The sequence below is a fragment of the Watersipora subatra genome, chromosome 1, assembly GCF_963576615.1.
Source record: "Watersipora subatra chromosome 1, tzWatSuba1.1, whole genome shotgun sequence".
Classification (NCBI taxonomy): Eukaryota; Metazoa; Bryozoa; class Gymnolaemata; order Cheilostomatida; family Watersiporidae; genus Watersipora; species Watersipora subatra.
In genome coordinates, this window is record NC_088708.1 from 52,424,498 (window position 1) to 52,451,596 (window position 27,099).

General features: G+C 35.0%; 2 protein-coding genes across 3 annotated transcripts; both read left to right on the forward strand.

The window, feature by feature from the left end:
• Positions 1-59: 59 nt before the first annotated feature.
• Positions 60-20,354, forward strand: LOC137402531 (uncharacterized). Of its 2 annotated transcripts, none has more exons than XM_068089040.1 (2): positions 60-256; positions 18,809-20,354. In XM_068089040.1, exon 2 carries the CDS (start codon positions 18,809-18,811, stop codon positions 20,129-20,131), a length of 1,323 nt encoding a protein of 440 aa, XP_067945141.1. In that variant the 5' UTR covers positions 60-256; the 3' UTR covers positions 20,132-20,354. The 2 variants fall into 2 exon arrangements, with proteins under 2 accessions (XP_067945141.1, XP_067945133.1); XM_068089032.1 differs by lacking the exon at positions 60-256 and adding an exon at positions 11,373-11,511.
• On the forward strand, positions 7,506-9,076 carry LOC137410486 (uncharacterized). The gene has a single exon (XM_068095909.1). The coding sequence runs from the start codon at positions 7,587-7,589 to the stop codon at positions 8,841-8,843; it is 1,257 nt and encodes a 418-aa protein (XP_067952010.1). The 5' UTR covers positions 7,506-7,586; the 3' UTR covers positions 8,844-9,076.
• Positions 20,355-27,099: the final 6,745 nt, after the last annotated feature.

Here is a 27,099-nt window from a genome sequence, read left to right on the forward strand (position 1 = left end):
GCGGAAATTAGGCTTTTCCGCGATAACTCGAGCAGAGTCGCGCAGGTGTAGTACGAGTATCGTACGAGTATGGTACGAGGACGAGCAACCGGTGTTAAATATATGTACTGGTGTGTGCAGGAAACATTGAAGGCTTGTGCAGTTTTGCTGATACTTTCAAACTAAGCAGTATTAGGACAGTAACCTAACAGAGAAATCATATTGACGTCGTTCTAAAGCCCTTCAAAGTTTGTACATTCGGCACATATTCAGTAAGGTCGGTGTTGCTTCTTTTGCCATGTTTTTTGAATCCATACAACCGGCACATTAAGGCATTATGTATAAAGGAGTGCGATTGTATTTTTAATAGCAAATAAAGTTTATTGTAATAGACTCACGGTTTTAATTTTGGCACACTGAAAAGTTTGATATAGCGTGTAGGTACTTTATTCACTCAAAAAGCCTGTCCATTTTTCAAGCATCGTCAAGGAAATGACAAAAACATTTTAGCAATGACTAATAAATTTGGAAAAAGACAACAAAAAATTGAGTTCTCTCTTGTTGGGCGTAGAGGCTGTATTTCAGGGAATGTTCAGTTCTGCACACTATGTACACTTAAGCAGAGTGTAATCGGCTAGTTTCAACTTCTTCTTGTTTGATCTAGCAGGTTGTATCACAGGAAGCATTGAGCTCAGTGCACTCTGTTATGTGAAGCAAAGAATTACTTAGATAATAAATTATCAGGTTATTAAAGGTGAGAGCTATCTCCTCCTTTATTATGATAACCCTTTCAGTTTTAGTGAGACACATATGTCCCAGTGGCTCATAACTGCATTCCAATGGTACTAATTTGTCTCATCTAATATTGTAATTACGCTCACATGGTAATTTAACAGCCTTACCATTACGAGGAAGTTAAAACACTACCATAGCTACTGAAATATTTTCCTTTTTCAACTATGAGTGATCTGTCTCTTACCAATCTTCAGTATAAGTGCACTTCAATGAGAACGATCAACGTACATGTGAGCACATTTAAACAGTTTCTAAATAATAAATCCACTATTTCAATCATTTACAAGTCTTTGCCAGGAATTGCTAGTTTATAGCATTTTCTGTGCGTGCTTTTATAGATGGGTCTCATATGTTCCATTAGAATTTCCCACCGGGACATATGTATGTATATCATTGGTAATAGCATTTCAGTGGGGAATAGTTTTGAATACCATAAAAACATGCAATGAGAAATGGTTTGGATATATGAACTTCACAGGAAGTCTCAGAAATAGTGGAAGAAAGTATTTGGTCGTATCTTGATGCTTTGTGTCGTAAATCTTCGCATGCTACATAATGATATGCGCAGCAGAAAACATTATTCATGTACTCTATGATAGAGTTGACAAAGGACTTGGCACAGAAAGGACTAGCAGAAAACCCACAAAAAGGTGGAACAAAAAAAGCAGGTCATCTGGAAAGGCAAAAATCATGGGCATACACACTCATTCACCGGTTTAATGTATTAATTGTAGATATTGTAATTGACGTGTGGAGCAACAAAAGGAGACGCGAACAAACACCGTCTGCAATACTTCTGATGTACCATTATGCAAAAATTGTTTTACAACTTATCATCAGTTAATTCTTGTAATATAATTGAAATAAACTCAGTAACAGAGTCAGTATGTGTCATAATATTTCCTTTTTGTTAATTCTATTGGAATGTATGTGTCTCCGATTAATATTCCAATGGGACAAATATTTACCATGACAAAAATTATAAATTTTTAAAAAATTTTAAAAATATCCTTGTTCGTCGTCAATAATTATCCCATCAACTTACCTTTTTATCTCCGAGTTAGACAGCATGATCAAAAAACTAGGAACTGAAAGGGCTAAGATTTTACTTCACCAGTGATAACAGTGGAATAAGTTTTTCTTTAGTAGTTCATGCGACCCCAAAGATAGCCACATGCACATGCCAAGCAAGACTAAAAAGCCCAAAGCTGCCAGATTGCAAATAAGTAGAAGAAAAAGAGATACAGTAACACCCATCATTCAGGTTCTCCAACACGTCCAAAGTCGCACATCAATCTATCTTTACACACAGAACAGTATTTTATGGGACAGTCGATCTAGACCCAATCGTTAGCTATGAGGTAATTGTGGAATATTGAATGTGGTATGTAGAATATTGATGGAAAAATATTGCAATCAAGACTAGCTCTGAAAGGACCAGCTATGCTAAAAACGTTGGTAACTTATGTGTGGACATTTTAGATTAATTTCGATTGCTATATGGGCTAACCACTATAGCTACTAACAGCCAATTACGAAAATGGAAACTAACCCTAACAAGAGCATTCAGTTTCAGGAAAAATGGGATAGCTCTTGTTCTAAAAGCATACTCCAACTTAATGAAGAAGCAACATTACTACTATGCAAAACATGGATGTCATCTACAGCTACCTCTTAATGGCTCTTGACACGGCATTCACCAGGAAAAATATGCGCAAGAACTAAAATGGCAAATTAAGTTAAAGACCTAAGAGTTTAAAAAATTCACAAAAATGCCGGATAAGTTTTTCACCATGCGAATAAACACTCGGCAGCTGGTAGAATCACACAAGCAATCTGCCACTACACAAAAGTAATTTTTGAGTGACTTGGCTACAAGTAGGGGACCTCAGAATCAAAAATATGCTTGCTGGTTATAATAAAACATGTTGATATTTCACAAGGCTGCAAAAAGAAAGTCACAGAAACGACCTTCTTCAGCTATCATGATCCTTGGTAACCTTAACCGATCCTGAAGGTAGTATGCAAATCGGTTTTTGAAATGGTTGGAGGCTACTTTGCATCACGTACAGCCACAAGTGAGGAAAATGAAAGTAAGCTTTTTCGTTGATAGCACCTACTCCCGGTTTGTAATCTCTAAAAGAATTTAAAAACTACCCATGTCAGCTCACAACTAACTGTTACCTATTAAAGCCGGGATGTGCTTGCGAACGGACTATGAATCCACTTGGAGTAGTCGACCAGTGTCACATTAAAAATGGACAATGGAATTTTAGTGGTTGGCTTCATCATAACTGAAATAGACTGCTAATTGTTATTGGGCTTCGACTTGTTCCAAAACTTCAAATGTCAAATTAATTTTACCTGTTTTATTTTTTATTTTACCTGCAATTATTTTTGGAAACCTTTACAAGTCAATGTCCAGGTTAAATATACCGCTTTTCTGTCGCCTTAATGTGGGAAACTAATCCAAACCAGTTTGTATTGTACTTGGAGACATGGCACAGTGTTTGTGAAACATACCGGTATGTTGAGTTTCTGGACTTGGTGATCACCTGATCACCCTGATCTATTTTTGTGACAGAAATTGCCCTAGGGGAGAATGGTGCTGTAAAACAAGAAATCAGTAATGATAACTTGTGGGATTAGCTCTAAAAAATTTGCCTCGCTTTGCAGAGTCGGCCGTCATGGGCTTCAAAAGCTCATTTGTACCCAGGCTGACCTGTAAAATCTTAAAAAGATAGCTTTTTGGTGTTCTAGTTGAGCTAACTGCTCATCTGACAAACCATTTAAATTATTTCTGCATGCTATTATTTATTAAAATTCAAGAATATTTTGCGTATTTATCAGAATATTGGAGGGATTTATCCAATTGATTTACTTACTATTAGAAATTTAGGTATGTGACACTTTTCAGTGTTCATACTTTTCTTTATTAAGTCATTAAATATTTGTTACTTATTAAACGGTGAATGTGGATTACAGCCATCCTAAAGTTTTGTTCTTTGTTATGTATGTGTAGTTTTTATGCGTTTTTAATGCTGCCTATTTTGTTGTATAACTAGGCTATTTATTAGGCCTTAATTAGGCTACAATAGGCCCTTTATTCACTTGTAAGCTTATATAAGTAATTTTATGTTCTCAAAAAGCTTGTCTAATTTTTGAACATTGTCAATGATATAATAGTACATTAGTACATCATAGCAAGGGCTCTCATATTCCAATAAAAACACGCAAGCAAAAGGTTGGCTCTAGCAGGTTACATTTTAGCTAATATTGGGTTCAGCCGCACTCCGTTGGTTTCAGCAGCGTATAACAAGCTGGTTTTAGCTCTCGTCTGTTGGAGTCAGCCTGTTGTATCACAAAAAATAATAGGTTTGATGCACTCAGTTGGCTACAGTAGAGAATAGTCATATGATAAATTACCAAGCGTTGAAGTGGAAGTTGTCCTATCCTTTTTATTTTGGAAAGTTACCTAACACTCAGTGCGAAAATTGCTTTATTAGACCATACTCCAATAATGACAGACAACCTGCACATAGGTGGTTGCTAAGACTGTCCTTGGTCTATGTTTAGCACCCTGATTTTAGTTGTTATTTGCAAGAATATATGGTTGAGCTCTGGTAATATTGGTAGCATTTCATTTGATTTCCCGTTTACCTTTTGCTGTTATTAGTCTGACTAAACCTAGTTGTGAACAATGAACTGCTTGTTTATTGGAGAGCCGACAACCGTTTTGCCTCGAAGGCGCTAACCTGGTAGTGACTGTAAAAGTCATTCCTTATATGTAATGAAATATTCAATATATAACTCAGCAACACATTCATAGCAGTAAGGTCTAATTTACTGGTGTTCTGTAAGCTTTTAAGATGGAAAGGAGTATCATATCAGATAGAAGAAAATGACAAAATATGCCTCTGAGAAATTTGAATCGTTTTTGAAACACCTGCCACCATAAAATTAAATCACAGTAACCTTCTTTATTGTGTAGCTTTAACTAACCTGCTGTATCGCAGGTTTTTGGTGGCCTTCCTTTAGATATGTATAGCAATACAGTCGGTCTAATTGCTAAAGCTCTTTATGGATTATACATTGTGGCAATCGAGAGTTGTCCCCTTTCTCTTATATCTGTAAATGTGACTTTTCACTACAAACCCAGTTAATCCCAAACAGGAATATTGAGAGCGGTCCAAGCTCATTATAAAACGTAGGTAACTGGCTTAAAATAGTGAGACTGAAGTTAAAAGCCCACGAAGAAAGCTTACATTCATCCGCTTCCTATTTACAAAACTCATTCAATATGCACAAAATCAGATACGAATGTGGAGCATACAGTTTATTAAAATGTAAGCCTAGTGATGAACTGGTTGATGTCAGCGTGTCAAAGTAGACTCTCTTCCAACAATAGCTTTATACCGCTTCTCAACTATTGAATTTCATCATCTTTCCTTCTTTTACAAAAAATCGTTCATAAGTAATTTGTATCATTTGGCTATCCTGGTGCTGGTTAGCTCAAGAACATTATTTTAGCATTGATTTTATCGCTTTGATTCTCATCCTTTTCTCACTTCTCCGTTCAGCTCTCAATAATCTCTTACATGTTTCAATATTTTGCATACAATTTACGATACAAGTATGTCGCATGTAGAAGGACATGTACTTGTCTTTACATGTATATAACAAATGCAGAAGTTTAAGATGTGGTTTAATTGTTTTGAAGTATTAAATTTATACTTCATGCTTAAAATATTATATGTAGTTTTTATTTCACAGAAATCCCATTTCACGGGTAGGTCAGGAATGTAACACCTCACTAAGTAGGAGGTATTACTGCCGTGTAACAAGCAAATTATGTAATGGTGTTCTACTTTGTGGTGCAGTTGCCCAAATAATAGTTAATGATAAAATAGCTATTACCCTATCTATTAGTGTACAAAGTGATCAGCATCTTCCAGGGAGAACACAACTTCTACCATCACATTCAGTAACGCGTTGTTCGGGGCTTTGCTGCTATTTTTAACCGTGTCCGCTATAGTTGCTATGAAGGTAACTTAATTTTCACTGGAGGGATAAGTGTTAAGAGTAAATTCTGTATTTCTATTGTGTTTATTTGTATTTTGTGTTCATTAACAAATTACAATAATGTTTATGTGGCAAACCTTTTAGATATGGAATAAAATGGCTCAGCTAAGTGGTATCTATGAGTATCCATACTTCTAACTGGCTGTGGTGTATTTACAATTCTCAATCTTTTTTGTTCATAACAATTGAATTAATGAGCCTTTTCAAAGAAGGTAGCAGTGAATAAGCATTGAAAAGAATACTCGACAAGCAATAGAAAGAAATCAAAGGCGGCTCTCATTATACATGTAAGTTTTTACTTGCAGCTAGCACAAAAACATTTTTGTTTATCCTTTACACATCATTAGTTGATCAGACTCGATAACTGAGGGATCACATGCTACGGGCTGATAGTGAATATGCTATAGATTTATCGCAAGGCCAACATGTTGAGCTAAGTGTAAGAGGCCGGTTGATCAAATGTTAAGTCACCAACGACTTTGCATCTTGTCTAAATCAATAATAGCTGGAGCTCTGCTGTTAAGTTTCAAGTTAATCTCATTTGTCGTGCTAAATTTGTCAGTAAGGTAAAAAACATCTAATTGAACTTTTCTTATTTTTTCTGAGTTCTTCATGAATTGACTTTCTTTCGACCTCTCAAACTTTAAATGTTTTATAGGAACTTGGAGGTCAGTGCCCAACTGTTTTCCGCGAATATTTCTGCTGTATTACAATAAACAAACTTTGTTCTGTTTAAATTGTAATAATGGTTCAAGTTGTAATGAACACAAACTTGGGTTGTATTTAATAACACTGTCTTGGCTAACACTGTCTTGGCTAACACTGTCTTGGCTAACACTGTCTTGGCTAACACTGTCTTGGCTAACACTGTCTTGGCTAACACTGTCGTGGCTAACACTGTCTTGGCTAACACTGTCTTGGCTAACACTGTCTTGGCTAACACTGTCTTGGCTAACACTGTCTTGGCTAACACTGTCTTGGCTAACACTGTCTTGGCTAACACTGTCTTGGCTAACACTGTCTTGGCTAACACTGTCTTGGCTAACACTTTCTTGGCTAACACTGTCTTGGCTAACACTGTCTTGGCTAACACTGTCTTGGCTAACACTGTCTTGGCTAACACTGTCTTGGCTAACACTTTCTTGGCTAACACTGTCTTGGCTAACACTGTCTTGGCTAACACTGTCTTGGCTAACGCTGTCTTGGCTATTATGTTACATGATGGAGAGTAAAACAAGAGTGGTCAAGATTAAAAAACATCTAATAAATTTATAGATTGATTTTATGCGATGTTTGTGTTTAGTCATTATGTATTCAACTGATTGATGTAGGGTTTTAATAAATAAATTTCTTGTTTCAATCTACTAACTAAAAGCCAGAGATGCATCAGACTCCCAATATGGTGTCATTTCTTTATCAACTTTTCGAGAGGCACTCATTATTCTTAGCTCATTCCATAAATATCACTCAAATAAAGAATCAATCAAAACAAAAGCAGTGAGCTATATTCCAACAAAGCTTTTGGAAAGCACAGCAGTTGTCAACAAAGCCCTTGGCAACAGTGCGGCTTTCAATGAAAGTAAAGAGTTATCAGAGCCCATGATTTGGAGAGGAAGTTTTTTGCAGTCAATGATGCAGGATTGTGTTTGTGCATAGCTGAGGGAAGTAATCTGCAGCACGTTTGTATGTCAGCAAAACGGTATAGGAAGAAGTACTAACAAGTCTGACCAATGAATCTTGTTACAAATTTAGCTGTTACATCAAATTACTCTACAGGCAAGCAGAAAAAAGGGCGCCAGCTGATCGGAGTCAACGGAAATTGGTATGACGTTTCATCTTTTATTAAACATCATCCTGGTGGACAGATTATAGAGAGGTTTATCGGAAAAGATGCCTCTTCGGTATTTCACGCCTTTCACAAGCCATCAGTGTTACAGAGTAGAAAGCCTGTATCAGCAGTACAAGCAGATCAAGATGAGATGAGTCAAGACTTTCTACTACTTGGAAATTTTTTTGAAAAGTCTGGCTATTATGAAATTGATGTTCAATGGTATCTTATGAAGATCAGCATGACATTCGCCATGCTTTTGGCATCTTTCACATGTGTGATTTGCTTGCAAGACTCTCAATGGAAGTATGCTGGCGCTGTAGCTCTCGCAGGATTTTGGCAGCAGAGTGGATTTTTAATGCATGATGCGGAACACAATCTTATTACAAAGGATCGGCATGTAGATTCCTGGCTAGGCACTATATTTGCTACTGTATGCTTTGGAGTAAATGGACTCTGGTGGAGAAATGAGCATTTTGTTCATCACGCTCTCACAGCATGTGTCGACTACGAAACCGATTTCTTTGATCCGCAAATGAAGGAATATATTTGGACACAGAACAAAAAACTCTGGCCTTTCTTTTTCACTCGACTTCAGTATTATTGCATCAAAATTCAGCATTGGACATTCATACCAGTATGTATATTCATTGGAAGGATAGGAATCATGATCGACTCAATGATGGACATAAAGCGATCTCGAGAGCTCATCGCGTTTAGTCTGCACTGGATGTGGGTTTGGTTACTGCTATCTTGGCTTCCGAATTATCAACAAAGATTGGCATTTTATGCTGTAGCAGCCTTTTTGCAAGGCATTCTCCATATTCAGTTACTAATTAGCCACTACTCAAAAAGTTTCCATTATTTGAAGGAGTTAGGATCTAATGTCTCTTGGTATCAGATGCAAGTAGAAAGTAACATAGATATTATTAATCCATGGTGGATGGATTGGTTCCACGGTGGACTCAATTTTCATCTAGTTCATCATTTGTATCCTCGTATGCCCCGCTATAAATTTCGAGCAGCAACTCCATATGTTAAGGAGCTCTGCATGAAATATGGCCTTGAATATGATAGTTGTGGCTGGCTGGAGGCTATCTACAGAACTCTCTGCCACCTTAAATTGCAGTCTCAACATTTTTCACTAGACCCTAGGTAATTGACCTTAATTTACTTGATAGTATTATCTGCATGTTTCGCTTCATATTGTTTGGGCTTCCTTTTATCTTTCTTCATGGTGTCTGCTGTGATTGCATTGGTTAAATAAATGAGTATTGAATAGCTATAAGTTCTTTATATTAATCTGAATAAGTTTATGATTGTTGTAGTCCTGATTAAATATATTTAATAGTCATTATAGTAATAACTGCCTTTGTAAGCGCTCTGTCTAGCTGGTAATGACAGTGATGCATATATTTGATTAGTGTTAATGTTAGTCGAGTTACAAAAGGTAAAGATGATCCACCATGTTGCCTTATCCCGTAAATGCTTGAGATTTTATGGCATTGTGTATGTGGAGCGATAGCCGCACAGCCACGGAAGCAAAGCTTCCTATGTAAAGACTAATTAATACACTTAGTTAATACAGAATACTAAATTTCAAGTGAACTGATTGCATAAAATACAGTTATTCCCATTAAAAAGTTAACAATTTTGAGTTGACATGCATTAGCTTGTTCTTTAATGGAGCTTTATTATTTTAACAAATATGTGAGCTGTTGAAAATCTAGTTTTTCAATTGTGAGTATGACCAAAAATCATCAATGAAACTGCCTTACACCCTAAGATCAATTTAATGCACTATTTTGACTATTTTCTTGAGAAGGTACATTCACGATGCATTTGTTTTGGAGCATTCTAGAAAAAAATTTTCCAAAAGAGCAGTAGGTTGCTCACACAAGTCTGGAGGGCCTCTAAGCATTCTTTGTAACATATTGCTGAAATCTTTGAATGTGGCTCTTCTGGAGCTAAAATTGCTAGTGTAAAGTGTTCCCTAGCATTGTAGCCTATAAATTATGAAACATACAATTCGGTATGAGCCTAAGAGACTATCAGTTCAATTATTTTAAACAAGCCAATAGCAGTGTGTGGAACACCCATTTACTGATACTAAATATAAATGGGCCCATGCTTGTGCTGAGAGTGCTATTGCATCTGGTATTGGAACCTTCACAATAAATGCATGCAAAAGGAGCCGTCTAATTAAACAGTAATAAAAGATCCTTTCATTTTACAACAAAAAAATGCAAGCTAGCAAACACTAGGCTAATAAACGTTGATAAATATTGCGCTGAAAGTAAAAATGTTTGCTTTTAGGAGCATAGTACAGGTTGATCAAACTATGGTTAACTACAGTGGAAAGATTTTAACATCAGTAGAGGTTTTTAGCATCAGCACTCTGTTGCCAAATTAGTTTTTAAATTTTATCAGCATAACATTGTGTTATTTTGGAGCATTTTTTGATATGGTAATTTTTGCTTGCTGTTTGCCAAAAGCTTAACACTATTTGGTTAATTGCGTTTTTATATTTTGCTGAAAGACTTACAGTGTATCGAAAACATGCATTTCATGACCATCCTTTCACATTCTAGCTTCAATCAAAAGTTATATTGTTTCTTAGTACAGCTTATAATTTTAAACTTTTAAATACCAACATACGCAGAAATAACAGATAGGTCAAATAAAGTATCAATTATTAATAAAAAATAAAATATAACCTTATGTTATGTTATTGCTGATAAGTATGTAAACACACTGGAAACATTATTGAAAAAGACCAACTTTGATAAATGTACACATATATGTACACATTTGTCAATTTTTTACGATGGTCAATTTTGGGCTCGCAATAACAATCGCATCACACATGCAAGTCTACACAACTTACAAAATTCAAATCGCAATGTTACTCGTGGACATGTCTTGTGAAAATGATCGGCAGGTTAAATCTTAGATTGTTAGACTGTCAACTAGATAGTTTAATAGTCAAGTACGTAACTTGCAACTAGGGAGTTGATTACACCTTGGATAGCCTGCATCTGTTGTACAAAACATGGCCATACTGAAAACTGATAAACTTATTGCTTTAGATGCTTGTTAGATTACATTTGCATTGGCAGCTAGACCCATCATTGATCAGGTATTCAAGCAACTAATATGCAAATAATATGCCAAATTAGCTTATTTCAAGGGTTACATGTAGATTTTATACGTCGTTGTAGTTTTCGGTCACCAAAATTTTGTAGGAGCTGCTGTCAATGCTTTTTAGTTCCTAATATTCTTTGGGTAAAACAACAAGTTCAAAGGTTAGTTTTTAGATTTTTGGTTGGAATGCATAGGCAGAATTTGATACGTTCTTGTCTAGACTGGGTCATAGTCAACGTTACAAAAGCAAAGGGTTGAAGTCAGCTGGTTGACCTCATTGTCAAGTGGTTGTAATAATTCCCCATTGAAGTTAGATAGGCAACTGTAGGCCTACATCTAGCATACTGTAAAGGAAATGACACATGATGTGTTCATTACAGCGTGTGATGTGAAACATGCTAAAGCCTGTAGTACTGAAAAGCAATGAGTTATCTATGGGAAGAAATGGAAACAAGTTATGTATTAGTTTAACAGACTTCCTTGGTTCTGCTCTGATTCACTTAGTTTTTGTTGGCCGTTTGCATCATTTTCAGTTCCTCATCAAGTAGGCAGTCATAATTGATCAATCTCCATTGGAGTAGCATTCAGTCCAACAGTCATACTGAGTCAATCGAACTTGTTTATTATTACCATTCATTTTTTCATTCAGAAAGCTTTGGATTTACTTGAATGACTGGTACAAGGTTCGTATAATTATAGCACTTGCAAAAGATTACTGGGGTGATCTAATTTTGGTTTATTACTGACAACTTTCAATACTGTTGGGCCAGTTTATATAACAATCATTTATTATACCCTCGAACATTTCTCATCTTTGGCAGGTTAGTCTCACCGTCATCCCTGGTTGCACACAGGACAGATTGTAATCTGATTATGCTTTTTGGAAAGTTTACCACAGTATCAGATAAAACACGAATGGCAAGCATTGAAGTCTGGTCTGCTGTGTATCAGTTTTCTCAGTGCTTTCAGTTAAACTAAAGAATGATAGAAAGCTTTATCTCCTACTCCATAACAAGCACAGATAGCTAATTTTGTTTTTGGTGCATGTTTTTCTGTTGTATTTTTCTTTGCTACTCAAAGCATCTATTGATCTTTATTGCAGCTGTAGTAGTTACATGTACATGAGGAAAAATAAGTTTTTTAACTTTGTTGATATTTCCTCTCTAAAAAAACTCCAGCATTGTAATATATTTTTGTTAAACCGTTTATTGCAAATTTGAAAGTACGCGAGAGGCAAATTTGATTTGTCAAGTCAATGACGACTTTCTAAAGAATATAACACATTATAATCTATAAAAAATCAACATTAGAGTACCACAACTAGTTTCCGCCAACTTTGCAGTCTAAAATTACAGGGACACATACAGTGGACCGGGAGTTATGGCATCCCTGTCTTACAATTTTCACCTTACGATGTGGAACACGAAGTTTTTTTGGCCATTCGTTACAGTATTTTTCCCACCATATGACATCAACATGTCTCCGAAATTTAAATTTGAACAACATCGCTCGGTAATTTTTGTCGAATTAGTTTGGAATAAAGTTTCAAGCTATAAGATTGGCGAAAAGTACCAACAAATAATAACAGCACCAAACAGATAATGACAGCACCAAACAAATAATAAAAATTAAGAGGACAAAATTTAAGTTTAGTAAGATATTAAAACTTGGCTTCAAGTGTGTGCGTTTTTCATAAGCTAAATTCATTTAAGACAAGTTCAAATTTTCTGTTGAGTAACGTCACAAAAGTTTAGTGTACCAAACACATTGCTGTAAAGTCTCTCTCAGACCCTCGTTAGCATACATCTGTCTAGAAGTTAAGAACTCTCTACAGTACTGTACATGGGAATGTTAAATTTTATTACAGATCATAGCCACTGAATAGGTACCTAACTATAGTTGCTATACTATGTTATTACTGATTTTTAATATGTACAGTAAAAATATATAATTTTGATGGTTTTTTGGGGGAATGTGGTTAAAGTAGATAACTGCTATAGGTTAATATGCCCCTCCACGCTAAATTTTTGCCATTCAATCACAGTACCAGAACTTTAATGTCAAGTGGCAGGGTGCACTGTAATAGCAATATAGTGATTTTCCTGGTTTTACTGCTACAAACACGTCTTTGGCGAGTTTTTAGTCAGGTGACAAGCTCTTTATGGCAAGTTGATTGGGATGTCATCTTGCAAGCTTAACAGGTTATATGCCAAATGAGATCACTTACAACTATGAAGTAGAATATTATAACTTTCCCTCAGCAAACTGGGTAGATTGAACAAAAAAACTCGAACAGTTTAATCGATCCTACCTGTCTGAATTACGGTTTTGTTTATTTATAACAATATCTATTGTTTGTTAACATTTTATCAATGATATACGATACTTTTACCAATGTTTTTGAATGAAGCCTTTTCTTTCTATAGAACGCCAAAAACTGCTATCATTCTAAATAGGTAATAGTATAAAATGTAATAAACATTTAGATTGGGGTTTGGGTTTGAGCATCATAGCAGTCATTGTTCTGTACTTCATACTTCTCAATCCTCTGTGGAATTTGGGAAAGGACTTACAAAAGCTATCTAATAATGCCTTGTTATCTAAACATGGTAGATGGATTGCTTCAACTTCATAAAAAGGGTTTTATTATGGTTATGCGACAGTGCCTAACGAATGGTTATAACAGTATCCTGTGAGATTTCTTCTATTGTAGTGTTTCGCATCTATAAAAGTATAAAATAAAAATTCCAAAAATGCATTTGTTAGTGATAATCAGCAAAGGAATTCATAGTTTGTGATGTACACTGAATCATTGCCACAGCAATAACAGCAGTTTATGTAGCAGATAAGTGCAGCTGGGTAGAACTTTGTAGAATTTTGTAGAAACCAGTACTTACAGACATGATTTCTCCGACATTTGCTAATGTCATTTTGGCTCAGATGTCGCCTAGCTAAACACTGAACAATCTTTGAGCTATCTATAGCTGAACATGGGCGCAATAACAAAATATGAATTAACTAGGTTTTTGGCTGACAAAGTTTAGATTACATCAGTCATCTTCTGAAGGAATAGTTTTCCGGAATTCCCCTAACAGCGAATCACATTGCAGCTTAGTAAATCAGTGTTGTTTTAAAGCAGGTGTTTTTAGATAAAAAGATTAATTAAGCAAGCTACAAGTGATTTCTGAAGGTGAGGAGAATGTGGCTTGCTAATTATTAAGGTATCATGCATTGATACGCTTGTGTATAAAGACTTGATCCTAACATTTTAGAATAACCATTTAATTAAGATAATAGTAATAACAAATATAATACAATACAAATATAATACAATACAAATATAATACAATACAAATATAATACAATACAAATATAATACAATACAAATATAATACAATACAAATATAATACAATACAAATATAGTATAATTTTTTTACTATACTAAGAGCCGTATCCATCTGGCTGTCTGAAGCCATTAGGAAAAAATGTTTCACTCGGGAATCAAACTCGGATGATCAGCTTAGCAACCAGGCACACTACCAACTGCATCACTTGACCACTTTGTTATATTGGGTAATAATTATTCAAATACTTATTACACCTTATGATATCTAGCAGGGTATTGCCAGGGTAGCAAATAATATAATTCATGACAATTAAGATTGTCAAGCTAAGTCATAAGATGTCAGGCTTTGTTAGGAAACTCAAGCCTCGGTTGTCCAACAACCAATGAATTTGGGTATGCGGAAACATTGTTTACATATCTGGTCGACACATGCAATAAAAATATTTGTATGAATAATACACATACGAATAATAAGAAATAATTGAAGAATAACATTTGTTTATAATTGAGTGCATTGTGCTACAATGTATGCAAAGCTATTAACATAATCTATTGTGTTTCAAAACTTGTTAGATTGTTCTAACAAAGCATCGGTGACAAATGCACCAATGCTTTGGATCTATCGTATCAGTTATTCTTGAATAGAGCTAGTTTTTTAGTAGCAAATTGCGCTTATTCACATGACATAACTGGAACCTTAGAGAGAAATATTCAGATGAGGCTACTCCGAGACTGACACACAGTCGATAACAAAAACTTACACATTTCACCGAATGTTGAAGAAGGTGCCTCTCCATGGGTCAAAAATGTATTTTGTACGAGGTGACATTTTTTATAAGAAATAACTGCTGGTGATTCTATACAGCTATAATTAAAGTGCCAATAGAGATCGCTCACAGCTATGAAGTAGATTGTTATAACCTTACCTCAGCAAACTATGAGGTAGATGGAATAAATAATCTCAAACAATTCAATCGCTCCTGCATGTCAGAATTACGATTCGTCTTTGTTCATTTAAAGCAATATCTATGGTTTGTCAATATTCCATCAAAAACATTTGATACTTTTACCAATGTTTTTGAACAAAACCGTTTTTGTTTCCATAAAATGCCAAAAATCGCTGTCATTCAGAATAGGTATTAGTATAAAATGTAATAAAAATTTGGATTGGAGTTAGAGCATTACAGCTGTCATTGCTCTGTACTTCACACTTCTCAATCCTCTGTGGCATTTGGGAAAGGACTCACAAGAGCTATCTAATCTCTTGTTATCTAAACATGAGCCTTCTTGGAAAATGATTTTATTCGGATTATGTGACAGCGCCTAACAGATGGTTGTTAACTTGTTGTTATTAATGGTTGTTATTAACGGTTGTTGTTAACGGTCAAAACTGCATCTATTTGATATGATAATTACGCCAAAATTGAAGGTATAAAAAAAAACACTTCCAATCACATCCCATGTTGTATGGCTATCAATGGTACATATCTATATATGCACACTGTCTGCTAGTTAGTCTGTTAGTTCCGTTATTATGTTAGTCTTTCTATGAAGGGTAGATAATCAAATAAAACAATCCATTGGTGAGGAGAAGAGAACTTCGCCTGGAAACAAATTCTTCAATTGATTTCTCATAGTGAAGACATCACGTAAACGGTAATTTAAATGTTTGGTACATGATATTCTCATAGCGAAGACATCACGTAAACAGGAATTTAAATGTTTGGTACATTATTACCTATAAAAAGATCAATTTGACTTGCTCTAGACACCATAACTTGGATAGAGCCTTGATAAATGGATTTGAGAGGAGTTTGTGTTAGTCAAAAAGTAAAACCAAATTAAACATTTTGGAACCCTTGGAAGAAGAAAGCTTCACTTTTTCAGCAATTTATTTAAAGGAAAAGTAGGGGTCATCAGCAGGATTTCCCTATGGAGTTCATGGCTCATCGTCATTGTCATTTGCTATCACACAGCGTGAGCTCCTTCGTGTTGATTAACTGTATCAAATTTCTGATAACATAAAATCATGATGGTATATTAGTATATCGTAGCAAGGATTACACAAAAAATAATGTGTGTGAGAGGACGAGAAATTTGTCAAGTAAAATACTGTAGGCTCCATTGCAGGTGTGCTGTTTATATGAATCATTCTAACATTAAATTTATCATATATGTAAGTAACGTTATTTAGAAAAAAGATGCTTTTAAAGAAAAAAAAGCAACGCTGTTCAGTTTTCAATGTGTCAAAAAGACAGTCTATACATTTTGCGAGAATGATTCAAATGACAGATTTTTTATTAAAGCTTCAGAGTTGTGTCCTCTTGGAAGGATTTCAAAACTAGTATGTGTGAACTAACGGTCTTGCTGTTAATTCATATATGATATGCTCATTATATTTAGTAGTCTACAATTACTAAATATCTGAAACCACCTTCCATTGGGCTCAATTTGTGATTCGCCGCAATAGCTAAAATGATGTATAGCTATCGCAGTATTTCTATACATGAATAAATTTGGCATCGCTTAAAACTGATCAATTGATAGTTTTTAACTAATAATTTTTTACGTATAATTTGAATAAACATTTTAGTTTTCCTAGTTTTAGCCAATTTAAAAAAGTAAAAATATATTTCAAGTTTTTGTTATAAAAGCTTTTATGCACATTTACATCTGTAAAGTTGTCTAGTTAACAGCATTTGAACATACATGTATGTTGCAACAAACCAAGTCAAAAAGGACAGATTTAAATCTAGTTTTAGCAAGAATCGGAAGCTAGACAAGTTTTATAAAGATAACAAAAACAAGTCGTACATCTTTGAAAGCTAGCTTGCATATAACTCACATCTAGCATTTGATTTTTAGCTGTTTTGCTTTTTTTCATGATGTCTTAGCCACTAATAATTGCTTTGTGTTTTTTTAAACTAATATTGTTTCAAATATCACTGGTAAGTATCTTAAATAGTATTCACGAAATAAGTGAGATAAAACAATGGCGTCATTTTCTTATCTCACCATTTGAATGATGACATCAGGCACTGACGGCACTGACCTTTGTCTGTACCATTGCTTGTTACTAAGCCATCGAGTTAAAATAGGATGCATTCTAAATTTTATGAAATCAAAATTAAAAGTAAGCTAATAACACTACTTGTTCCGCTGTGTTGTGAACAAGAATTTTTGCCACCAATCTACAGATAAGCATCGTATGAATAAATTGTCAATTGTTGGCTCGGCTGTTGCGCTAACATACCATAGTGCAGGTAGAGTTTCCCAGCTAACATACTATAGTGCAGGTAGAGTTTCCCATAACAATCTGAAGTTTGTGTTTAGCCAAAGTTGTGTTAAGGTCCGGCCACACGTAACGAATTATTCGTTCAATCTGACCGAATCCACGAATTTCACAGAATTCACAGATCTATTCTGCCGAATATCATAGATTCGTCTGAGCTGTGCATGCACACCGAATTCATTACCGAAACGCGTTTAATTGGCTAACCAATTTTTTTAGCGAGCACGATTCTATTAGCTTTGACAAGTGATATAGTCCAAGACACGTACGACGACCCACAATAAAAGTTTCACCGCGATATGACTTGATACATACGACGCAACTGCCTATATGCGCTATTGTTGGTTCTCTCTCGTTGGTTCACCATGACAGGAACTTCTCATCGTGTATCCAGAATTTTTTTTAGATATTTTAGAAGTTATGAATTATTTCTTTTTCAATAATAATAATTTCTTTTTATGCAGCAAAAGCTCCGTCACAAAAACAGTCGCTATCTCTAGCGCATATAGGCAGTTGCATCGTATGTATCAAGTCATATCACGGTGATACTTTTATTGTGTGTCGTCGTACGTGTCTTGGACTATATCACTTGTCAAAGCTAATAGAATCGTGCTCGCTAAAAAAATTGGTTAGCCAATTAAACGCGTTTCGGTAACGAATTCGGTGTGCATGCACAGCTCAGACGAATCTATGATATTCGGCAGAATAGATCTGTGAATTCTGTGAAATTCGTGGATTCGGTCAGATTGAACGAATAATTCGTTACGTGTGGCCGGACCTTTACACACAACGACAGATGTTTGTATGTTCAAGTGTTGCATAACCAGTGACTCTAGCTGTTTAATATTAGTCTTATTATTCTGATGCTGCCGAGTACAATCAGCAGCAAACATGGTGGCTTTGTTTAGTATCGCATCAAAGGCTGCCTCAGGTAATTAGCTGATCATCATTAATTAGTCTAGCTCTTGTCTTCCTCAGATATTCACCTAATCTAGACATACATGTACAGTAGGGTAATGGTTAGCATGAAAATGATGCTGTGGCAGGCCATATATTAGCCTAGGCTAATTATGACGGCTGCTTTGAAATACAATGTGTACTCAGTCAACTCGAGACCTGTTATAGAATGATCAGCCATAAAAAGTTATTGGTTTATTAGCATGAGGTATGCGTTGCTTTTGTATCCCACTCAATATTGCGTATTTACATCCTTAACAACTGTTGGCTGGCAAGCAAAACTAAACAAATATGCGTGCGCTTAAGCGCCAAGCTGGTCCATTTCGGAAATACAGTAACCGTCACACATGTCGTACACGCCAATAGAGTTTAAAGGTCTTGTAGATGGATCTGAACACATTTTACAAGTCAACAGATAAAGCTCTCAAGTGTACAGATGATTCAACCATTTCTAGTCAGCGTGAAGAAGACGAAGGCAGCAAGCCAAAGGTGAATCAGGAAAAAGAGTTGATCGGAATCGACGGTTACTGGTATGACGTTACTAACTTCATTCCGTACCATCCAGGTGGAGACGTGATCAGGGAGTTTGTAGGAAAAGATGCTTCAGCAGTATTTCATGCCTTCCACAAACAAACAGTGTTGAAACATCGTAAGCCGTATGGAACTATAGAAGTAGCTAAGCAAGATCATAGTAAAATCGGTCAGGCGTTCACAGATCTGCGTATATTCTTTGAAAAAGAAGGCTATTTTGAAACTGACCACTTTTGGTATGCTAAAAAATTTTTCATAACATTTGTTCTCTTTGTTATATGCCTGTATTGTTCAATCGTGCATGCTGATTCCAACGTTCGATATGTTGGAGCATTTGCTCTGGCAGCTTTCTGGCAGCAATGCGGATTCTTCATGCATGACTTTGAGCATGACCAACTCACGCACAACCGACACGTAGACAAATGGTTTGGTTCCTTTTTTGGAACAGTCTGCTTTGGTATCAGTGGAGGCTGGTGGAGAAAAGAACATTTTATTCACCATGCGCTGACTATCTGTGTAAGTCCATCTAAGAAGTTTGCTGACCCTCAGATGCATGAGCCAGTTATTTGGGCACAACATGAAAAACTTTGGCCTTTTTATCAATCTAGACTTGCTTACTGCTGCATTAAGATACAACATTTCACATTCATTCCGCTATGTGTAATCGCAGGCCGCCTTGCTATCATAGTAGCATCACTTGCAAGGGAACGCGACCTTATCGAGTTTACTGCATTTCTACTTCACTGCACATGGGTGACTCTCTTACTATCTAACTTTCCATCTGCTAAAGATATGGCCATTTTTTACGCAATCGCTGCGATAATTCAAGGGGTGTTGCACATTCAACTTTTGATTAGCCACTATGCCAAGGATTATCATGATCTTGAAGATGTTGGAATGAATCTCAACTGGTATCAAATGCAAGTTGAAAGCAATATTGACATCATCACACCACTCTGGCTTGACTGGTTCCATGGTGGACTCAACTTCCATTTAGTTCATCATTTGTATCCTCGAATGCCTCGACATAATTTTCGAAAAGCAACTGAGTATGTAAAGCAAGTATGTGATGAACACGGACTAATCTATGACCACTGTGGGTGGTTTGAGGCTGTCACACGCACTCTTCATCAGCTGAAACATTCGAGTGAACACTTTTCGCTCGATCCTCGATAGTATCCCTTCATTTCAATTATGTTTGCAACTTTTCAATGCATTCTCGCTCTTCCTTGCTCAAAGTTTAGCGATAGCTGATAGTTTTTTTTCATATGTTTTCTATACAATACAATTTTCCCAAGAAGTCTGGTCAGGTGCATTTTAGCAACGCGTTTTGCTATCAATTATAATGTCAACACCTAAATCGAAATTTTTTATATCTTTGTTTACTTAATAAACAATATGGCTGCTTGTGGATAAGGGATAGGTTGGTATGGTGAGTCTGACATGCAAATAACGCTGCAAAGTGCAGTTGATAACAAATTGGGTCATTGATGCTAAACTGTACAATAGCCGCTAGGTGTGTAACATCACGATTACAATATTGTGTAACCGGCTCAGATAAGGACATTTGTCACTCTTCTTGTTTAACTGCAGTTGATTCTTTAGAGATTGCAACCAATTTTTCCTGAATTGGTAGAACCCACCCGCAAGAGGCTAAATGTAGCTTTTAAGCACTATAGCACATATCCAAATAAGAATTTGAATAACTACAAAGTTTTCCCCCAGAGGAATAAACCTAAAGGCTAGTTTGATAACTTCAGTGTGACAACGAAGTTCTACTGCGAAGGTTTCTAAAGTAAAATATTGATCAATCTTTTGTCACACGCTCTAGCGTTCTGTTGACATATGAGTATTAACTTGCTTTTGTATGATTAGTAAAAGTGGTCTCCCACATTCTTATTAGAAATGGCACATGTGTAGCTAACCTCTATGGCGATTATAAGAAACTCTTCCTTCAAACCTGTCTATTTTCAATTTGAAATGTAATAGGTTGTTGATCGTTGGTCTGTTGCAATTTCTGGTTTATAATAGAACACTGGCAATAAAAATGATTTAATTTCAGTAAGAGAAGTTATAGCAGTTATAGTTATACATTTGGGTTAAGAATCAATGGAATTATGGGCATCATATTGAGTGGGTAGCTGATAAGAATTTAACACCCACTGAAGGTGTGCACAAAATCATAAGTTATGCATAACTTTCCTTCTATGAGGAGGGAACATTTATCCTAGATGCTCATCGTGGCATGACACTGGCCGAGGATTTACCTAGTAGTTTTCCATATCCAAGGTTAGAGTAACATATCATTTCACATAGTGACCAAGCACTGACATGTAGATTTGGCAGAAATAAAATGATCATAATTATATATGTTTCTTAGAAGATGCTTGCCCAAAAGAAGTTGCTAATTTTTTGCAGCATTGATTACTCTAATGTTGTGACATGAATTTGTTAAAACATTTTAGCAAATTAAAAGGTTTGGTATCATCTTTTGTTGCTGAGCAGTTTGTTATTTTTACATTTGCTAAGTCTGACAAACAAGCTGACTTCTACACTAGTTTTGCTTTTCAAAGGTACGAACCAAATCTGATAAACTCCTTTCTGGTTGACTTTTCAGTTTAAATTGCTACAGTGGTCCGCGGTTTAATAGCTTATTTTTGCAAAATATTCACTGTACCCAAGTTTTTGGATTTACCAAAATCATCAAGTTCTGAAAATTAAATAAGAAATTCGTAACAACCAATTCATCTGTTGAGAGTTAACTGCACGTTATATTTGGTCTATAGCTGAAAACTGGATAGAAAATATTTGCTAGTTAAATCCTGATTCTAGATTATATTTTCCTTTTTTGTTCAAAATGTTGATAATCTGGTATGTTGTGTTATCTGTTATATTTATATTTATGACATGATATAACCTTGTTTGCAGTTACATCTATTTTGTTCAACTAGAGCTGGGCTACCTAGTTCAACGCCTATAAGCAACTATTATAGTCACAAACAAGTTCACTACAGGTTTGATTCAATTATTATTGAATATTCTTATCGCCAAACGGCTTTCTAGGGTAGACACAGTTTTTCCAACATCTTTCACAACTTAGGTAACTGTTGCGCCGATAAGTATCTTATACTTGACACTGTTGTTGATCACTGATGTGTTTTTGCTATGAAGCATGTTACTGATTATATGTGTTGATATGTTGTTTAGAATCTCATATATTAGCATTTGCACAACTGCCTGATGAAAGATACGATTTTATGAAAAGCTCTATAATCTCAATTTAGTTCTTACACAAAACTCAAAGACAAACACCAAATCAAAAGTAGCGCAAACTGCATTTCTTGTAATCACCAACAATAACCCCCCCCCCTCCCCCGCTGATTGACATAGTTATTATAGTGTGGCCATTTCTATTCATCACTCTTTTAGTTTTTTTGTACTTGGTTTTTGACTGAGGCAGAAAGCACCGGGTATCGGTGAACGATGGCTGTTCCACATTGGCAAAGGCAAAAAGTAAGTAAATCACACTTCTCCAATCTTTTGTGTAAACAATTGAATCACAGAGTTTTCCAGAGATGCGACTGAAAGTAACATCTCCGCAACACCGTTCCCCAATTGATGCACATCACCTCAATGAAATGTTGTGTGCTAGTGCAATAAGAAGACAAGTTGACATGCACTATTGAGCATTGACTATAAGGCATCCTTTAGAAAAAATGCATGCACTAGTCCTGATATTAAAATAGCATCAGTAGTGAGTTTACATCTAAATTAGTTGCCCTTTTCTTTAAAGCATAGTAGAAACTTGGCTTATCTTTAGGGTCTTCTTGAAGTGCTTTCAAACTAGTGAGAATGACTTTATAGCCCGTTAAAGCATCGATATGCTGCTGTTATGGTTGTGGAAGTGAATCAAAACTGGCCCACTATAAAACATTAGTTAATAAGAATAATACCCTGAAGTATACAGATATGTTATCAGTGCAATTTTTAGAACTAGTGGTGTCTAGTTATCCATACAACATGAGGTTTTAATACTCAATGTTATCAAGAATTGCTTCAGCAATTTCGTTTTTTGGATAATAAAATAAGCTCGACTTCAGTAATAACGATATGGTCTTGATATTAATATTGTACCTGTACTTTGTACAAACTGTTCTGTCATCAATGCTGCTGCTAGCTGAACAGACAATATATCACTTCTAACTGGTAGACTACATCTCCAAATAGCAAGTTGAGACAATGCATACAACGCATATATATATTTCATTCTACAAGTTATAAATTTGCAGTTGAATTATTTTTAACGCAGTTGCAGTAAAAAAAAACAATGTTAAAAATTCGACTGAAGCTACATGCTATCCTCTATGCAGGCTAGTTAGGATTCTATAAGCCATCTCAAAGCTGAATAAACTACATATTCAATGCACTGTTTATCAATTCATATTAAACAGATTCCTTGAATGAACCAAAGAACGTCAATTTGGTCAAACACAATTGGCTGACGATTACTCAGTTATTCAAAACAAAACTCCAATACCCAATGCGTAAGTGAATCTTGATTTCATTTCAGATTGTTATAGTTTCACATTGAAACAACCTTGGCACAAAACCTTTCTCAAGTGTTTTGATTTGTTTAGGTGTAACAAGCTGTTAGATTCTGCTCCTCAAAAATAGCTGATGTTGTTATAATCAGTTACAGGTTCTGATATACGACTTGATACCCAACAATAGATCATAGTCTAAAGTGTGATGTAATGTCACTATGTGATATAATGGCAGAATGCCCTCTCATCACATAAAAGAATGAAAAAAAGACGCCCCTTGCAGTCCATCATTTTATTACAAGTCAAAATGATTTGTAACATTGCAAAGTGCGTGGTGGAGAAGCCGGTTTAAATTTGGTTATAAAGCATTTAGGAGTGTACACTTGCTTAACTCTATTGTTTTACACTGAATTCTAAAGTTCTTTGAGATGGATTTTTTGATGTTCAGCTATGTGATAGAACAGTTCCAGGTTTTTCAAGGTTACTAAACCGGCCAACAATTGCCGCATGATTAAAATATTACAAATATGGATAAATCGAACTACCCATCAAGAAAATTTTCAGGAATTCAGTACAAGTTTATAATTCCTAAAGGTTTATGATATAAAAGTGACTGCTTTGGAATGGCTACCCTAATGTATAAATAATAATTTGTATATATTATATACAATGATATATTGTTGACATTGAGTGTTCTCTCTGCAGTGATGATATGTAGATTGTGTTTTGCGATCAGCATTTGAATGTGATGGACATTCTTTCATTAAGACTCTACGATGCAATGAATATATCAGACATTCTTATATCCAATCTTCTGTCAAAAGACTCCCCTATATTATTAGATTACCAACTATTGAAACGCTTTTGTTTGAGTCACGATATAATTACTGATTTCAGCTCTCATTTTTGGTTTTGCCATTTCACGAAAAACATAATTATGTCAATGATTACTAATTCTAATACAAAGTTTTACATTCATGCAGACAAGTATCAATATCACAACTTACTGAATTTGGCACATACAGTAACACATTGACTTTTGATCACCACTACATACAAATTTTTCAGCGTGTGAGGTAAAGTTTTAGCAAATATTTCCAACATATGACACTGAATGTTCTTCATGCATTACAGGTTTTTTAAGTAAAAGTAAAAAGCGTAAAAAAATTCAAAAATATATAAAACATAAAATAATAAAAAGAAAAATAAATCAAGTACATATACAATATATTTAGTGTAATTTAGAGAAAGTTACGACACATATTTCTATCGTTCACTTTTCCACTGAACTTGTGTTTAAGTTAAAGTACAAAGAAATGGTTCTTTTTACTGCTTTATTAATTTAGTTTTTAAATATAATTTAGGTTTTCACAATTAATTTTTTAAATTTTACATAATACATTTGTTCTAATACTATGTGTAGTTAATTGAAATATTGATCGCTGTTTTTTGGTCTCTTGAACAAATTAAATAAAACGCAACATAATTCGTATAAGAATATTTTCTTTCATATGATGGGTTCGAAGGATATATTTAAGTGAATCAACTTAGTTTTCTGAGGTCGAACTAAGCCAGGATTGGCAATAGAGAACTATAGCTCTAGTGAACTATGGCTATAGTTACCTATGGCTATAGTTTTAGTTAAAACTGATAACATTTTTATCAATTAGTGGCAATAGTTATAATTATACATTTACTCCTGTAAGTTATAGCCAGTGGAAATGTGACTCTTCTGCCCACTTGTGTTATAACCCCTTTCTCTTCAGACCTGCTCACTGTGTCACCATTATTTTCACTGATCAATAGAAAGCTGTGGCTGCATAGGCACATGCTTCTGACTGTATTGACACTTACTCCATCATCTCAGTGTTTGTATACAGCTCTTTTTGCATTCTCCGTGTCTTATTAGCCAAATCAATATTAAATACGAAAGTCCGATCAAGATTCTGACAAATAAACTATGATCTTTAAAAAGTTGCATCATATATGTTAGCAACCACCTGATTGTACATGTCAGAACAGGTCCTGGTAATGGTCCTATCCATCAATAATCGCTAAAAGCACACCAGATTCAGATATTTTGTATTGAATGTTTCATTGTTTCTTTTCTTACAAAAGATAAAATACCGTATATTTATTAGTATGTACAGTATTTAATTTTATGATGCTATTTAAAATTTATGAAACTCATAAACTTATTTATGAAAAAGAAATAATTTTTATCGTTGTAAATGAGAATTTTACACATATTATTTACATCCTTTTTAAAACAAAAAAATTGTTCACCTAATCTATCAGCAAAAGTTTTCAGGCGTGAATAAAAGTCATTTACTATGATTACAATTCAGTAAATGTTCATATGTTCGTGGTAGAAATTTTTACTTTATCGTGTTTGCATGTGTGGTAGGCTAAGACACTATTTGCATGCTAAATGGTAGATTTATAAAAGTTATCTGAAGCTTAAAATTTATATAAGAAGAGATCCAGACAACTAACTTCAATATACATGATACTGATACCAAGATCAGTTGTATCTTTAATATAGATTAGAGTATATATTATCAACTTGAATATAGATTAAATTATCTATAATACATTGGTCTATCGGAGATGTCAGGACTCGCCCTATAAACATGCCACTAGGAACTAATGTGGTAACAACTATATTCTAATATGACAACAAAAAGCTTGATTTCTTGGAAATGAGGTGCTTGTAAAATGTGTTCAGAATGACAACAAAGCTTGGAATATTTCAAAAGATTGTGTAATTTTTTAGTCTCCCCAGACTACAATACTAGGTAAGACAATTCGGTAGTGCTTCATCTGCACTCAAAATAGTGCGGGTAAAGCACTACACATGGAATGGCTTTCAAAAATGGAAAAAACTATTCCATCTAAAACATTTTAATGTCAAAACGCACAATTTACAAGTAACTAGCAATTGTCTTACATAAGACACAAAATAATTTTTACTACAAATAGCTACTAGCTTTGACTATTCGCGTATTTTATACATATTGGCTCTCCTAGTTATGCTTCCTCAAACATTAACAACAGAAAATCCTGAATGTTTTGTTTTAAATAAACATCAAAAACAATTAGTAAACCAGCGGTCACAGAAGGCCTTACTCCGCCTTAGGAACTGCAGTATTGTGTCTGAAACTGGCATAATCAATAAAACATGCACTCAGAAGCCGAGTACAATGTTGAGTGAAGAATTAGGATTATGGTGTAACCAGCCGGTTATTCGCTTATGTTTATTATAACAATGTTACAGATAATGGTGCCTATACAGTTTTTCAGTCTGGTAATTTTTGAAAGACCAGAAGGCGTTGGAAATGTGCGATACATCGACAAAATTCAAAATTAGATGTTACAGGCCAGTTTAATATTTCCTTGTTATACAGACTAGTGTGCTGGCAATTTCGTGAGAGAGCATCATGTGTAATAATTATGTGCATAATTATTCTTAGCTATGTAAATAAAGGTGATCGAGTGGCGCAAAATATATGGCGTTGGCTTGAAGTCCAAATATTTAGTTAGGTTTAGTTCCGTGCTGTGCATTTAGCGTGGCTTCGGATGGACTGACACGGCTCTTAT

Excerpts from the sequence above, each read along its gene's own strand:
- LOC137410486 (XM_068095909.1), top strand. The coding sequence starts at position 7,587 with ATGAATCTTGTTACAAATTTAGCTGTTACATCAAATTACTCTACAGGC.
- LOC137402531 (XM_068089040.1), top strand. The coding sequence starts at position 18,809 with ATGGATCTGAACACATTTTACAAGTCAACAGATAAAGCTCTCAAGTGT.